This window comes from Uloborus diversus, chromosome 7 (assembly GCF_026930045.1).
Source record: "Uloborus diversus isolate 005 chromosome 7, Udiv.v.3.1, whole genome shotgun sequence".
NCBI classification, from domain to species: domain Eukaryota; kingdom Metazoa; phylum Arthropoda; class Arachnida; order Araneae; family Uloboridae; genus Uloborus; species Uloborus diversus.
Window position 1 is genome coordinate 144,025,277 of NC_072737.1, and position 15,679 is coordinate 144,040,955.

The 15,679-nt window shown below is 32.2% G+C and overlaps 1 protein-coding gene across 3 annotated transcripts in view; it reads right to left on the reverse strand.

Annotated features, from left to right (window-relative positions):
* LOC129226043 (probable ATP-dependent RNA helicase DDX17) overlaps positions 1-15,078 on the reverse strand; it is a 48,319-nt gene extending 33,241 nt beyond the window's left edge. For 2 of the 3 annotated variants that reach the window (XM_054860622.1, XM_054860623.1), the window contains exons 1-3: positions 14,938-15,076; positions 5,879-6,056; positions 1,676-1,772 (exon numbers count right to left, since the gene is read on the reverse strand). In XM_054860622.1, the coding sequence (XP_054716597.1) occupies positions 1,676-1,772; positions 5,879-6,056; positions 14,938-14,969 (307 nt within the window). In that variant the 5' untranslated portion in view covers positions 14,970-15,076. Of the gene's footprint in view, positions 1-1,675; positions 1,773-5,878; positions 6,057-14,937 lie in introns of all 3 variants that reach the window. The other variant, XM_054860621.1, reaches the window with a different exon arrangement.
* Positions 15,079-15,679: the final 601 nt, after the last annotated feature.

Here is a 15,679-nt window from a genome sequence, read left to right on the forward strand (position 1 = left end):
TAAGTAAAATAAACAACTTTACAGACACAGAATCAATCTTAAAAAGCTCATCCTAAGATTGAATACTTTGACCTTGAGGAAAAAAGATGCACAAATATTCAGCACTGTATAATCGTACCTCATTAATTTTACTTAACAAATAATTGGCGAAAAATTCGTAGGGAACCAAAGTACTTCATTTTGCAAGGGAAAAAAAAATTTTTTTTCTTCATTTGATCAATTTTCCCTGATTTTTTGTTATTTTTTCAAAATTCCCTGATATTTCCCTGAGTGATAAAGTTCCCTGACTTTTCCCTGATCTGTCGCCACCCTGTTGTATTTTTCTCACCAATCAGGCGTTAATCTTTTAAGCATGGCATCCCTGCCAAAACTAACCTGTATTTGGCAACCCGAAGGCAAACTTAGATCTGTTCAAACTTCTTTACTTGTTATCGGTTTCACGCAGAAGAGATCATGTTTTTTCGTGCAATACACCTTACAGGAAGGCTTATTTTGTGTTAGTTAAAACTCTGTAGTTGTCTGTTGATGAATAAATATTAGAAAATGCCAGTTTCTTCAAACTTGAACATTTATTAAACGTAAACTCCAACTTGGTGTGAGGATTTATACCATAAAAAGGTAAGTTCTTTTTTCAGAATTAAAAAAACTCTTACTTCCGAAATTCTTTTTTATAAAATCTTGAGGGCTTCTTGTAGTTTTTAACATTTTTTTACTGTACGTAAACTAATTTTACAAAAATAGTTTGGTTATTTTATTCTAAAAGTTAATTCTTATCAATGCCATGAATTATTTCGACATTCTATAATCGAGCCTCCTTTAGGTACTGAATTTCTGAAAATAAGTTACTACAGCATTTTATAAAAATATGAAGGTGTTATTTTATGTAAAATATAATAGGTATTTTGAATATTAATAGGTATTGCTTATGTTTGGGATGTTCTGCTAAGACATTTCTACTTTTCATACATCGAAATTTGAGTAACAAAGCTTTTTTTGGCTGAAATAGTTATTGATTTTGGGGTAGTTATTGATTTTCGGGATGTTTTCTGCTTTAAACATTGCAATTTGAATCGTTTTGCTCTTTTTTAGCAGACTATGAGAAAAGTTTTTGTTCGATGAAATGCATGTTGGAAAATAGTTTTTATTTCTATTAGTACATATTTCATTGGTGAGCTGTTATAGAAATTTATTAATTTAAGCATCTTAAATACTTTCTAGTGATTTTTCTTTCTGTACAAAAACGTTCTAGTTTCTGGTATTTTTGAAGCGTACATTTGCGATGTTTTTTGTTGTTTATATATATAGTGTTCTGAAGTGTTTTGATCATTTTTTTTATCTGACTTTTTCCTGTCTGAGCTAAAAAAGCATCAATTACAACGATGTATGACATGTCGTCATACATTGTTTTCTTGGCGCCAACAGGAAAAAGTCGCCAAGGGTGGGGTATATGATATTAGTTCCAATTTCGTTTTAACATTTTTTTTCTTTTGCGAAATTCTTTGATTTTTCACATGTTTTGTGAAAATTAATTCATTTTTCACAAAATTATTCGAGTTTTCACAAAAAAAAAAAAAAAACGGACTGTGGAAAATCCTGAACAGACGACTGTAGTTATCACCAATGCTTGAACAATGAATGAAAAACAAACTTAAAAAAAATTAATCAAGATACATACCGGGAAAATTTCCTTCAAAAAAACTGCTTATAGGCCTGGGCACACTTCTGCCTCGTACACTCATTTCCAAGGAATTTCTAAATACCTCAACATCACCCTGTTGAAATTTGTAAATTTACTTTACAAAAAATTACTTAAATGCATTTACAAAATTCAAAATATCTATTTTGATCAAAAGATTTGTTTGCAAATCTTCATCAAAAATCATTGAATATACATACTACCAGACCCAGATAATTCAAAACATGTAAAATGACTTCTCAATTTTTTGCAAAAATTACTTAAGTACTCCTCCCGAGTATCATATCTTGGACAACAGCAGTATACCTCAAAACTCAAATTTTGAATTGGTAGCCAATGGCTACCAAACAGATCCTCACAAAATGGTAGACAAATCTCAAAAAATGATAGCCAAACTTTATTTTAATTTAAATTATTTAATTTTTTTATTCCGTTTATTTATTTAGTATGTGTGTATATGTCATTGGCGTAGCAAAGAACGTTTCTTATAAAATAATAATTAAAAATAAATAAGTAAATAAAAAATATTAAAAAATAAATAAAAAATACAAAAGCTAAAAATACAAAAGGAAAAGATGGTTGAGGAAAAATTTTGGAGGAGGGGGGGGGGGGGAATTGAACTTGGAGGGAACGAGCACCCCTGCCCAGATATTTAACACATCTTTTGCAAACTATAATCTGCATTAATTTATCTTTAAGCAAAACACATCACGATAAAAAAATAAATAAAAAAGATTATTATTATTAATTTTTTTCAGCTTTCAAAACTTCTAGAAACATCACAGCTTTCAAACAAAATACGAGTTAGTTTCTTGATAAAGAAAACAAAATACCAAAAACTTGAACAGAATGTAAAACCTAAACCATTTGCGATTCTACAAAAAATTTTTTAGTTTTTACAAATGCATGCAGAATTTTATAAAAATCGAAGCCTGAGTGTCAAAAAATGAATAAATAAAAGAAAGGTAAACAATATAAAACAAAACGAAAAAAAAAACCAAAAAATGAAATAAAAGATCCAGCAGAAGAAAAAAAGGGTTTCAGCCGTATTCTTTCCACCTTCTCTAGACGGCAAGGGTGCTATTTTTTTTTTAATTATTTATGTGTTTTATAAATACGATTGTACTTCTCTTTATTTATTTTAGAGCACACATTTTCCTGTTTTAACTGGTAAAAATGGATAATCTACAACCGGCGCCATTTTGAAAACGCGGGACGCAATTTTTAAAATTTACTGCGAAACTTTAAAATAACAACTTTTTAAAGGATAAATAAAGTAAATAAACGGATATGTCATGTCCTCCAGTACGTTTTATATTTTAAAAAGAAAAAAAATTAAAAACAAACAATATGATTAAAACAAAAAATCAAAAATCTTGCAAAAAAAAAAAATTTTTTTAGCGATATTGTTTATACCTTGTCTTGGTGCATTTTGACTCAAAGGCGCCATTTTTGTTTATTCATATGTAAACCAAATGTACAAGATTAATTCTTTTCAATTCTTTTTATTTTGGAAAGGACATTTTCGTCTTAACTGGTAAAAATGAACAATAACAACGCGACGCCATTTAGAAAACGCATAGTTTAAAAATACCGCAAAGCGAAGAAATAGCCATTTGTTAAGGACAAATAAAGTTAAAAAATGAATTCAAGATCAAAAAAGCATAATTTACTAAATTGGTGCATGAAATTTGTCTATTTTTACGATCGCGTGTAAAGAAAGCAGAGTTTTCGAAATAGAAGTTTTGTAACGAATTTGCCGTCGTGATTGCGATTTTTGTTTTCTATTCAGAACAAGAACACATAGCACAATTAGCCACAATTGGACAATACTCCCCCCCCCCCTTCCCTCCTTCATCCCCAGCGATCCGACAGCCGAACTTTTAGTGGACAAAAGAATTTGGGGAAAGGTCATATGTCAAGACTATAGGTCAGGGACGGGTTGCATTGGCGATTGGTAGCCACATTGGCGACTGAAGTGAAAATAATGGTCGCCAAAATTTGAAAATTGGTCGCAATTAGCGACTGGCGATCGCGAGTTTTGAGCTTTAAACAGCAGAAATATAAAATTGAAAGGGAGTAGAGAACCACTATACAACCAGCATGTTTTCACTAATTTTCTTATCTACAGAAAAAAAATATTGGATTCATAACAGCACAAAAAGAGAAGCCCAACAATTTTTCTGCTTATTTGTGACTGCTACGCTCAAGAAATAATGAACGGAATCAAACAAAGAATTATCTTAGACAATGTGATTAGTCCTCAAATTCTAGAGAACATAATCCAGTTGGAAGAGTTGCACAACTATCAAATATGTAGTTTTGATCAGTAGAGTAACTATGGGATCTAGTGCCCCTGGCGAACTAAAGAAATTGTCCCCCCCCCAGGGCCGCCCACATGGAAAGTTACGGGTCACTGTGACATCCAAAAAGGAAAAAAATTTTGGAACATTTTGATTAATTGATTTGATAAGTAAGAGGCAGCATTGTATTTCATTTTTCTTATTTTCTTTTTTAGAACTTTTAAATGATGCCCGATGTTCTTTCTTAGTAGATATGTTTCTATGTGTGTATACATTATATACACACCCCCTCTAGCTCTTTTTTGTGCAAGTTTCTTAAAAATTTTCTTCAAGCATTTTCAAATTCTATGAAAAAAAATAACGTTTTTTTTAAAAATCAGTCAAAATGTTGCCCACCTGACTGCTGCGCCCCTGGCGAGAGCCTCTTCTGCCAACCTCTAATTACGCTACTGGTTTTGATCTAAGTTCAAAATTTTGAATCATGGGTGCAAGTTTGATGATGTGTTCAAGACGGAAAATATTTTCAGCCGCCCTCCCCCTAAGCATGTGTGCTTAAGGAAAAATTCATGTGTATAAATGTCCGAGATTTAAACTATGCCAGTTTTGGAATCTGATTTGAATCTTAAGCTTTTGACGTTTCTAACATGAACTTAGCTTAATTGTAATATTTAAGAGTTTTGATATCGTAATTCCAAAAAAGCTAAAAACCGCCAATAATGGGAGTCTGTAAATTTTTTTAAATTGAAGTTCAAAAAATACAATGTTAGGCCACTTTGATAAAGTTCTGGGAAAGGAGAGGTTCAGGAACTCTTCAATTTTTTTCAAACTGATAGTCCTAAAATCACAATACTGGGCAACCTTCAAAATTATTAGAGAAAGATCGTAAGCATTTTTATTACAGCAATAAAATCGCTTGGGACATAAGATTTTCACTTTTGCAACAAATCAATTATGATCGGAAAGTCCACCCAAAGTAACGCCAACAAACCAGAAAAGATGGGTAACTAATTATAATAAACTGGCACTCTTCCCCCCATAGTGTTCATTTGAAAAAAAATTCTTTTATAAGATAGCAGGTGGTGAAATTAGCCATAAAACAACCACTTCAGTGAAGTAAGTAGTAAGTAGTTACATTTTTAAAATGAGGTACTTTCCAATATTCAGTAATCAAAACAGCAATAGGGGACTTTAAATTTGATAAATCAGGGAGAATAGTGAGCAGCTCCGCGGTCTGCAATGCAGTGAGTTGGAAATAACAGAGCAACCTAAAAAAGTTGAACGACGGAAGTCTAAAGTCACTCTTCTAAAAGCATGTTGCAAAGAAAACAATCCCATGGTGGAAAATAGAGAGAATGTCGATGTAAATTCGTTGTTAATTTAAAGCATATTTTATAAACACTATTTCTTTTTTAAGTAAAAACTGAAAAAAAAAATCTTTGAATTTTTTCCGTCCCAAACTCCGTCTCGGAAATTTTGCCCAAGACGGAAATCTGTCCCGAGACAGAAGGTCTTGCACAGGGTCGGATTTAGGGGAGGGCAGGTGGGGCTACTGCCCCGGGCCCTCCACAACAAAGGGGCCCCCCACAATAAAATTTTTATAAAATATCCTAACTTTCATGGGTCGAAAATATTGGATATATACATATTTTTCCAAATATTCGGATATATATCAAAGCATTGAATAGTTTTGAAAATATGATGATCTTTTCGAATCCTGATTAGGGGCCTCCACATTTCCAAATCCGGCCCTGGCCTCGCATCTATGTTTTAAATTCCTTTCGCCTGTGTAACTTAAATCCTAACGCCACAGGAGTAGCTTAACATATTTAGGTTTATGCATCCCAACCAAAAATGAAGACAAAAACTTTAGATAGCTTACCTCACCAAGATTTGTAATGGTCGGATGCTCATTGTAGAAATTTTTCTGAATAGGTTGCATGGTGCTCAGGTCAAATTTAGCTTTACGTAAATTCTCACCAGGTTGTTGCTTTCCACGGAAGCTATTGAAACCGCCACCTCCGCGATTTCCACCATAGCTACCGCGTCCACGAAAGTCACTAAAAAATAAAGAAAGTGTTGGACAAGAACCAAAAGAATAATACAGTAGAATACCTTCATAACACCGACCTAATATAGGGTAATTCCATATCAAATAAACAAATGGTCAAAACGTCATGTCTTTAGATTTTGCTCATTTTTTGTTCCAATGGAGTATTACCACAACAGAAAAAATATACAAAGTTTTGGATTTTTTCACTCATTTGTTTTCGAATTATAATATTTGAAAGTTTTGACGAAGTTGAAAATTTTTCCTGACACGTTTTCTTTAAATGGCCGTAGTTAAAAACCTATTTGACTCAAAGAGTTAAAACTGGTAGTGTTTTGTTCTGTATTTAATAAGGTTTTATAAAATATATGACATGACCTAGTTGTACCTTTTTCTTTAACATTTTTTTGAAAAAAAATTATGTTATTAAGTCTTACTTTAGCAACATTTATGCAAAATTTCATGGCATTATTGTGGTATCAGAAAAAAAAATATTTCCTCTTTCAACATCTTTATTCATGTAACAATTCATACTGCTTGATCAGCTGGATCATCCAAAGGGGGTGGAGGGATGGCAAAGACTGTGCCATTAAGATTTTTAAGGGGATGTTTAAGGGGCATTTTTCTCTGTAAAGAGGTTTCATCCCTGTGGGGGAGGGGGCTGTACAGTATTTGAGGAGGTGTTATTGGCACCCTTGGCTTGATTCCTTTAAATATATATAGATGTTTATACAGAAATATATATATATATGTATGTATATATATATAAATATATATGCAGGTTTTTTAAATAGCCAAGAATTTAAATATATTAATTGAAAATATATTAGTCTACTTATCGATGGCAAATGGTCTCTAATCGAAAGTGTTGAAATAATTCAGTAAAGCAAAGGTCTCCAATCAACATTTTTTCAATCCTATGTTCATGGGTTGATACAGTAGAAGGGCTTGACCATCATGAGTCATGCTTCAGCACCTACATCCCTGCTACCCATCCCCTAAGTAGCCACTTCCACTCATTAGCTACCTGCTGTAACGAACCCTTAGGCTTTCTCCTGGTGTAATATGAAACCCGTCTGCTTTCTCCCACTACAGAGGCATTGAAATCTTCAGAACTTTGTATGTTCTTGGACACAGGGGCGTAGCTAAGGGGGGGGTTTTGGGGACAAACCCCCCCCCCCCCGAAAAGTTAGTCTCAAAAAAAAAGAGAAAAAGAAGAGAGAAGAGAAAGAAAAAAAAAGAAGAAAAGGAAAAAAATTCCAAGCGATTATACATATATATATATATATATATATATATATATTTATATATTATATATATATATATATATATAAGAAGTAACTTCTCAAAGTCGGGTCTAGCTACGCCACTGCTTGGACAGAACACATTCTAAATTTTACTGCTTGCTTTCTTTGAGAATTTTTTTTCCAAGTTTTATTCTTATTTTAATGTTAAATTTATGCATATTTTTGTTAAGAGCCAACTTTCAGTTGAAAATGGATAAACAATGGAGCATATTTTGCTGCAATCCATTTAAAAAGGAAGGACATTGGGTGAAAAAAGATCTAAGAACTGCAAGCTTGTGGATGACAACACTAACATATGGCATTGAAGAAGGAATGAAAATTTGTACTGCTTGTCGCATACAATTAAGTAAGCAAAAACGTTCTTCAGTTCCTGAAACTGATGATGTTATGAGTTCAGCAAAGATCCAAAACCAGGCTCCAGTATAGAGGATCCCGAGTTCATGAGCCCCCATAATGGGGATGCACAGTTTGAAGAAATTGTGGACTATATTGCTTGTGCCTATGACAGCAAATGGTGAATAGGATATGTAATTTCAAAAGATCAGGTAGAAGAAGAAATCCAGGTTTCTTTCCTTCATCCTAGCGAACCATCATCATCATTCATTTATTCTAGAAAAGCAGACATTTTGACCATCCCTAAAAATTTTGTTCTGTGCAAATTACATCCTGTCACTGCTACAAGCAGAACATACCAAGTCTCGAAAGAGGAGATGGCAAAAGTAATTGAAATCTATACATCAGGGGTCTGTCCAGGATATTTCGCAGGGTCCGTTTTTTGTGAAAAATCAAATAATTTTGTGAAAAATGAATTAATTTTGTGAAAAATCAAAAAATTTTGCAAAAAAAAAAAATTGTTATAAAACGAAATTTTAGAATTTAGAGATGGCACAAACTGCATCAATTAAACTTAAAGTTGAGTGTTTTCCTCTTCTACGTCGAGAAAATCATTCTGGATTTTTTTTCTGATATTTGGGGGGGGGGGGGGCATCGCTCTTTCAAGTATCAATATTTATCTACCATTCTACATTATGTTAAATTATACTAGATATATTTCTGTACAGTACTTAAAATAATTGTAACAAAAATATAAATAAATAAAATAAAATTCAGAATAGGGTTCAGCATTCAACTTTTTGACCCAAGACACTCTTAAAAAGCACAGAATTTCGTTTAAAACTTTTTATTTTAACAAAAATAAAAAGATATTTCAATTGTTTACCTCTTAACAAAGCGTAATAATCATCAAAAATTCGAAAAATCGGATTCCCATAGCGGATGCAAAGAGATCGCAATTCTCAAAGTGAAGGCATCAAAAGTATAAAAAGGGCTTGTAAAAGAAATATTTTTGACAAAATTATTTTAAAATTACATTTTAGCGTCCTATGATAAACAAAACATATCATTAATATCTGTGGACACAGTTGACCCAGAAAATAAACCATCTATTCAGCATTTTAATTTTTGACTCATAACAGAAAATGGAATTTTGCTTTAAAAACTTGAAATGAGAGTTCTAACAGAACTTTTCATTTATTTGAATCCTAACAAAGCGAAATTAGCTTGAAAAAAGAACAAAATATGGTTCTCATATTGGATGTTAAAAGATTGCATTTTTCAAAATGTAGACATCTGAAGGAAAAAAAAACGGTAATTAAAAGAGTTTATTTAAAGTTAATAAATCAAAACCCATATAAATTTCTCCGAAAATAACAAGAAAATAACAATTAAACATCGCACCGCACCCACCACCCTAAAAACGCAAATATTGACAAACGGGTAAAATGATGAGAATATTTTCTAATCAAGTCATTATAAAGGTTCAATAAAGGTTCAACGCCAGACGCTAAGTGGTGATAATTTTGAAGTTAGTAACCCTATCCCCTATCTGAAGCGATCATATTTTTTCCCCCACCCTTACTATCCCTTTGCAGTTATAAGTTCATTTTGCAGATATATATTATTATTGTTTATTAAATCATGAGCAGGGAGAAAAGTTCTTACCAATGCCTTTTCAGAAAAGTTTACAACAACACCGCTGCTAATTAGCTGTGATAAAACAAACAACCATTATATTTATTTGGCAGTAGCAATTATTTATCGCTTGCAGGAGCATCCCAAGAGTGCCGTTAGCCCAGATTTCCTATAAGATTTTGTATAAGCCGATCCCTCTAATTTGACTTAAAAAAAGGTTCCAAAAATTATCGGTTTATACACAGAAATATGAGATATTTTGCTTTCAGATTTGCTCTTTCAATAAACAATTTGTGACAGATCCGATCTTGTTTATCAGAATTTTGTGAAGGGTCCGTTTTGTTTGATCGGGATTTTGTGAAGGGTCCCTTAACGGACCCAAATATCCTCTGGCCAGACCCTTGTACATATAATAAAATAAGATGTTTGTGTGTGTGTGGCGCGTATCCCGGGAAAAACGGTAAGGCATAGAAGGATGAAATTTGGTACACAGGTGTAGTTTTTGCTGAAGTTGTGCACCTTGGGCTTCGATTTTTGATATTTTTAACCTTACAGACCCTGGACCAATCGCGCCAGACAAATATTTTTTGGTACTTTAGTGTCGGAAATTTAGTTTTAAATATGATGAACAAAAAAATTTAAGATAGAGCAATTTTTGTATTTTTTATGAATTTTTGAAAAAACCTTTATTTTGCATTTTTTTCTGGGTTTAATTTTTTTTTAAACGCATCCCGTGAAAAATATAATAACCTCTTTTCTACAATTTTACTATGTAGTAGCCAGAACATTTCGTCCTCTACAGAAAAAAAAAGTTTTCAAAAATATTCAAAAGTTTTTTTTTACAATTTTTTAAAGGCAGAACGAAGATATGAGCTTCGCTTCACCGAAGATCTGCTGACCGCTTCGAATATGATGTAACACACCCACGTGATCTAACTGATGTACGTAACTTGCTTTTTTCTTTTCTTCCTTTTCGAAGGATTCATTCGCTTTTTTTTCTTTCTAGGTATTTCATTTGTTTCTCCCCCCCCCCCTCGGATGTTTTGATAAACATTCGACTTCGGTTAATCAGACGGACCACATCGGATCGTTTTGGTCCCAGTCACTTTTTTTTTTTGGAATTTCAATAAAATCAATGATTTTTATACTTTGGTAAACTCCGGGTACCACAGAGACACCAATTTTTTGTGCTATTTTAATAAATAAGTAAGCACGCTTTTTTTGCATGATTTTCTTTTTGTTAGGGAATAAGATTGGAGGTTAGATCAAAATAAATAGAGATAGATGAGAAAATTTAGAGATAGGTCGAATCGGTAGATAGATATACATTAAGCGTACAAAAAATGTTTTTTTTTTTCGAATTAATATTTTTTTCCTTGAAAAAAAGATTGTTAATTACTATCAGAGGTAAATTTACATGGATCTAGAGAAAGATAAATCTACAGGTCGATGTACAGTGAGAGATAGACAGACCCGTTATTTAAGGATTAACGGGGGTTAGAGGGGGGGGGGGGGGGGCGCCGCTACGATTTAAAAACAATGCTTTCACATAAAAATGGACGCGATTTTTGTTATTTAACGACTTCTTGGCGTAAAATGGTGAATGACAAGTAAGCCAAACACGGCCGCCGTAGGCGGCTGCTTGTATATAAATAAAAAGATTGTTAATTACTGTCAGAGGTAGATACGCATAGATCGTATAGATAGACAGACAAATGCAGAGGTCGATATAGTAGATGGACAGCAAGAAAGAGACATGCCCGTCATTTAAGGAACTTCAACGGGGTGTCAGTGCCCCCCCCCCAACACACCATGACTTTGAAAAAATAATGCTTTCAAGTAAAAGTAAAAGTGTTTTTTGTTATTTTTCGACAAAATTTGCATGAAGAGCAAGCCGTTTGTGTCTCCCCTCCCCCTCCTTTAAAAATATTCCAAACGACGGATAGATAGATCTAGAAAATATTTTATTTAAATTAATAATGATATAGATATAGATTGATTGATACTGCCACGAAACGTATTTAAGCAGCCGCCGAATGCGGCAACATTGTCGTAAAAAGGCAGATGATAATATTGATATATAGGGAAAAACATCGATTAATACCGTCGCTAAATTGTCTAAGCTGCCGCCGAAGGCGGCAACCCTGGCGTAAAAAGGCGGACCAGCTGGTCACCGAAGGCGGCTAGTCTTACATAAGAAGAAAGTATATCTATACTATAGTACCTACAAATCGAGTTCTATAGTAGCAAAGTGAGTTACACACATCTCAAACTGCTTCTTAATGAACTTAAAAAAATATTAAATTTTATGATGTAGCAATTAAATTATATATAAATAAAACTTAAATTTGCTTTTAAAATATGGCTAAAAAAGCTTCAGTAACTTAAATTGAAGTTTTCAAATTTAAATAAAATTTAGATTTTTTATTCAATAATAAATATTTTTTCACCGAAAAAATTGTTTGACCTTTTTAATATGCTTGCAATGCTGCCAAATACTTGTTTTTTTACGCAATAGTACCGGTTTAAACCTTAACTACTTTTCATTAGAATAAATGTTTTTTAGAAATAAAATTAAAGCAACTGTTTGAAAGAGAATTTTTTTTTCTCCATGATACCACAAAAATGCCACCATGAAAATTTGAATTTATGTTGCTTAAAGAAAACTAAGTACCCTGTCCCCCCCCCCCCCCCAACAAAATTAAAAATTTTGATTTTTAATTTTTACAAACTATTTTTTTAAATGATATTTTTTTATGTAGCTGTTTTGTTATATATTTTTTTAAACCTCCTAAAATACTGAACAAAACAGCACAAGTTTTAACCTTTTAAGTCAATTAGTTCTTTGATAATAGCCTTTTAAAGATTACTAAACAATGTAAAATTTAAGATGCTTCCAGAGTTAAAAAATTTATAACTTTGGAAAGAATTGTTGAAATAATTTGAAACTTCAGATTTGTCATCATGGAGGTGTGTATCATAGACAGATAAAAAATCATTACATTCTAAAACATTGAACTTAAAAATTTATTTTTTATTGGTTGATTTGACATGGAATGACCCATTAAAGCACTTTTTTTTTCTGCATAATACCAAAAGAATGCCATCTTGAAATTTTGGATAAATGTTGCTAACAAAAGGCTAAGTAACATATATTTTTTTCAAGAAAATTAAAAATTTCAATTTTGAATTTTTATAAATTAAAAAAACTTTTTTAATAAAAAAATTAAAAAAATATTTTTTAGCAACTGGGCTTTGTTATATATTTTTGAAAACCTTATAAAAGACTAAACAAAACAGCACCAATTGTAGACTTCTAAGTCAAATAGTACTCTAATAATAGCCCTTTTAAGATTTTAATCAATGCAAAATTTCGGATTCCTCCAAAATTTAAAAAATGTATAACTTTGCAAAGAATTGTTGAAAAAATTTGAAACTTCAGTTTTTTCATCCTGGAGGTAAGTATAACAAACAGACAAAAAATCATAATAATCCAAAACATTGACCTTCAAAATTTATTTTTTATTGGTTGATTTGATATGGAATGACCCTATAATGCAATTCTCTATAAACCGCACAACTTTTCAGAAATAAACATAAGGCTTTAAAGTTAAAAAAATTCCTGTTTTGTCTTGCAAAGATAAAAAATGTTAGGCAAATTAAATTTTGAAAGTTTTTTACCTTTCTATTTTAATTCAAAGCTTTTAAATGAAAATTAGTATTCACAGTAATAGAAGTACCAGATGGCTCTTGAAATTGCAGCTGTTATGCAAATCACGAAGCTAGCAGAACTGCCGGATAATTCACTCTTGATTGTGAAACATATTTTTTTTTGAATGAGTAATTGTATAATAAGTGCTTTAATACTCCTTGCCAATAAAAGTTATCCTGAAGCTCTAATAGATATATTCTGAATAATAGTTCCAAAATTTATGAAACGACCTATATAACACCAAAACCTGTATAATGCAATAGTTCTGATCCCAAGGTGTGCGTTATAACAGTCTTCTACTGTATTGCTTGAGAATCTATTACCAATTTAGTTTCAAATTAATATCAATCTCAATAAACATGCAAAATTAACATTAAATGTTTTCCCAAGCATTTTTGGGAAGCACTGTGCCTTGCTCCTCTTAAGGAGACCTTTAATGTGACTTTTTTTTTTTTTTTTAAAGGTTAAAGCAGCACTTGCACTTGATTACAAAAGCAAATCTTTCTAGAAAACATAAAATTCCAGGTATCCTAGCATTGTAACATTACTCCCTTGGTTATGTTGTCCACTAGAATATCGCAGAAGATAATAAAATCAATAAAAGTATCTGCTCTCTATTTTTCATGTTATAAATTTCGCAGATTCAAAATTCTAACAAATTTACTAATTTTTCAAATAAGGATCCACTTTCAAATGAAAATTTTGTTCCGCAAAAATTAGTTTCTTGTTGATGGTTCAAAGTGTCAGCATAAGAGGTACAACTAAACACAAAAGGCATTTTGTTGTTCAAGAAAATAATAACTATTGAAAAAATTCTTTACTTTGTATGCATTTAGAGCGCAAAGTAAAAGTGCCCGTTTTACAAAAGAATTCTTTTGAAAGTGCCTTTTCATAAAGAAGCAAGTGTCTATATTTTTTTTATCTGGAGGAAACATGGTAAGCATATGGATCGATAATAATTGCATCATTTTAATTTAGTTCCTTCGAAAATCCAAACATTTGATGGATGGATATAACAGAAATGCAAGCATGTAGTTCCTAGTCATTTAATGTTTATATACTTTTTTATTGTACCAAGGAAAACATTGAACATCTTCAATTATTTTTTAGATGAATCGCAAATGACTTTACTTTGTTAATTTTCAGCAAATAATTACTGTATCTAATAGCCAATATATTTAGTAGATTTAAGGTTTTTTTGATTAAAATCTGAGAAACAAATATTCAACTCATTTTATAAAACTTCATTGATGAACAGTTTAACAAATTTACTTAGACAGGTGTAGAAGTATTGAGAAGGCGCAAGGACAAAGGATAGTGATACAATCCTGTTCAACTCGCTACACAAATAACACACGAATTGTTTGACACAGTTAAAAATGCTTTTGCATTTTGAACAGTTGACATAAATAAGAACAATCCTTTGTTACTTTTGCGAGATTATATTTTATTTTATCCGGGAGGAGTATGTTTTACTAGAAACTGTTAAAGTAGCGCATAACTAGTCTAAATTTATAACTAGGCCGCTCTTAGACGGTAATTAGTTTCCTGAAGCAATATATTGTGCACAATTTTTTCCGTAATCAGTCGAATTTATATATTGTGATTTCGTTCATCAGCAACTGCGTCACGTCAATGCGGCAAATTGCGATGCAGAGGCATTGACCTTACGTAATCAGCGCAAGAAATGTTTAACCTCACACGAGTTACCAATGAAAAAAACACATTGCAGAGCATTGAGGAGTTATAAACTTCTATTTTATAACTATTATTAACTTCACTGAACCAAAGAAAGCCAAAATTATCAATATTTTTTTACAGACATTAAGCCTACAATGAACACAGAGATTATTTCATTAAAATTGAAGGTTGTTGCTGTAAATAAAACTGAAATTACTTACTTTCCACGACTAAAAGATCGTCCACGATTCATTTTGAGCTTAATTTTAGTTTGAAAACTATTAAGTTAGTATTAAATGTTTTAGACTTCTTTACAGAACAAATATGGTCGCCACGTAAGAACCTACGACGAAGTGAAAGAGAAAGATGGATGAAGAAGTACATGCAGTGTTGCCAGATTTTCAGAAAAGAGAACAGTTTGCGATATAAGTCCCTTCCGTCACTTCGTGAACGGAATGTAGCTCTGTAATAAATAGGATAAAATCTAAACTTTTAACTTCTTTTTACTCACTTCTGCTATGTTGATAAAGCTATACTTTGAGTGATTACTTTTCTAATTGTTTTTAGTGGCATTCTTATTTTTTTAAATATTATGCTTGGTTTGTTCGGATTTGATATGAACAGCAGATTTATCGATTTTCTTTTAACATGTTGCTTTACTGTATTGTTGAGGGCCGTGGTAGCCTGATCGGTAAGGCATTGGACTCGGGACCGGAGGGCCTTGGGTTCGATCCTCGCTGGTCGAAGACCCACCGTCGTCATTAATGGGGACTGGGCGACGTTAAATATGCTCGTGGTCTCAATGTCCTCCAAGTGAAATGATACCTCTGGGGGTGCTAGTACTAGGTAGCTATTAGCTCCTGGACTAGTTCAAAATTCTCACTAACTGTTCGATCCGGTGATGGTGCTGTCATCTATCGGTATAGAAAATAATGGAGGCAAGGCACTTAGTATGCAGTCCTC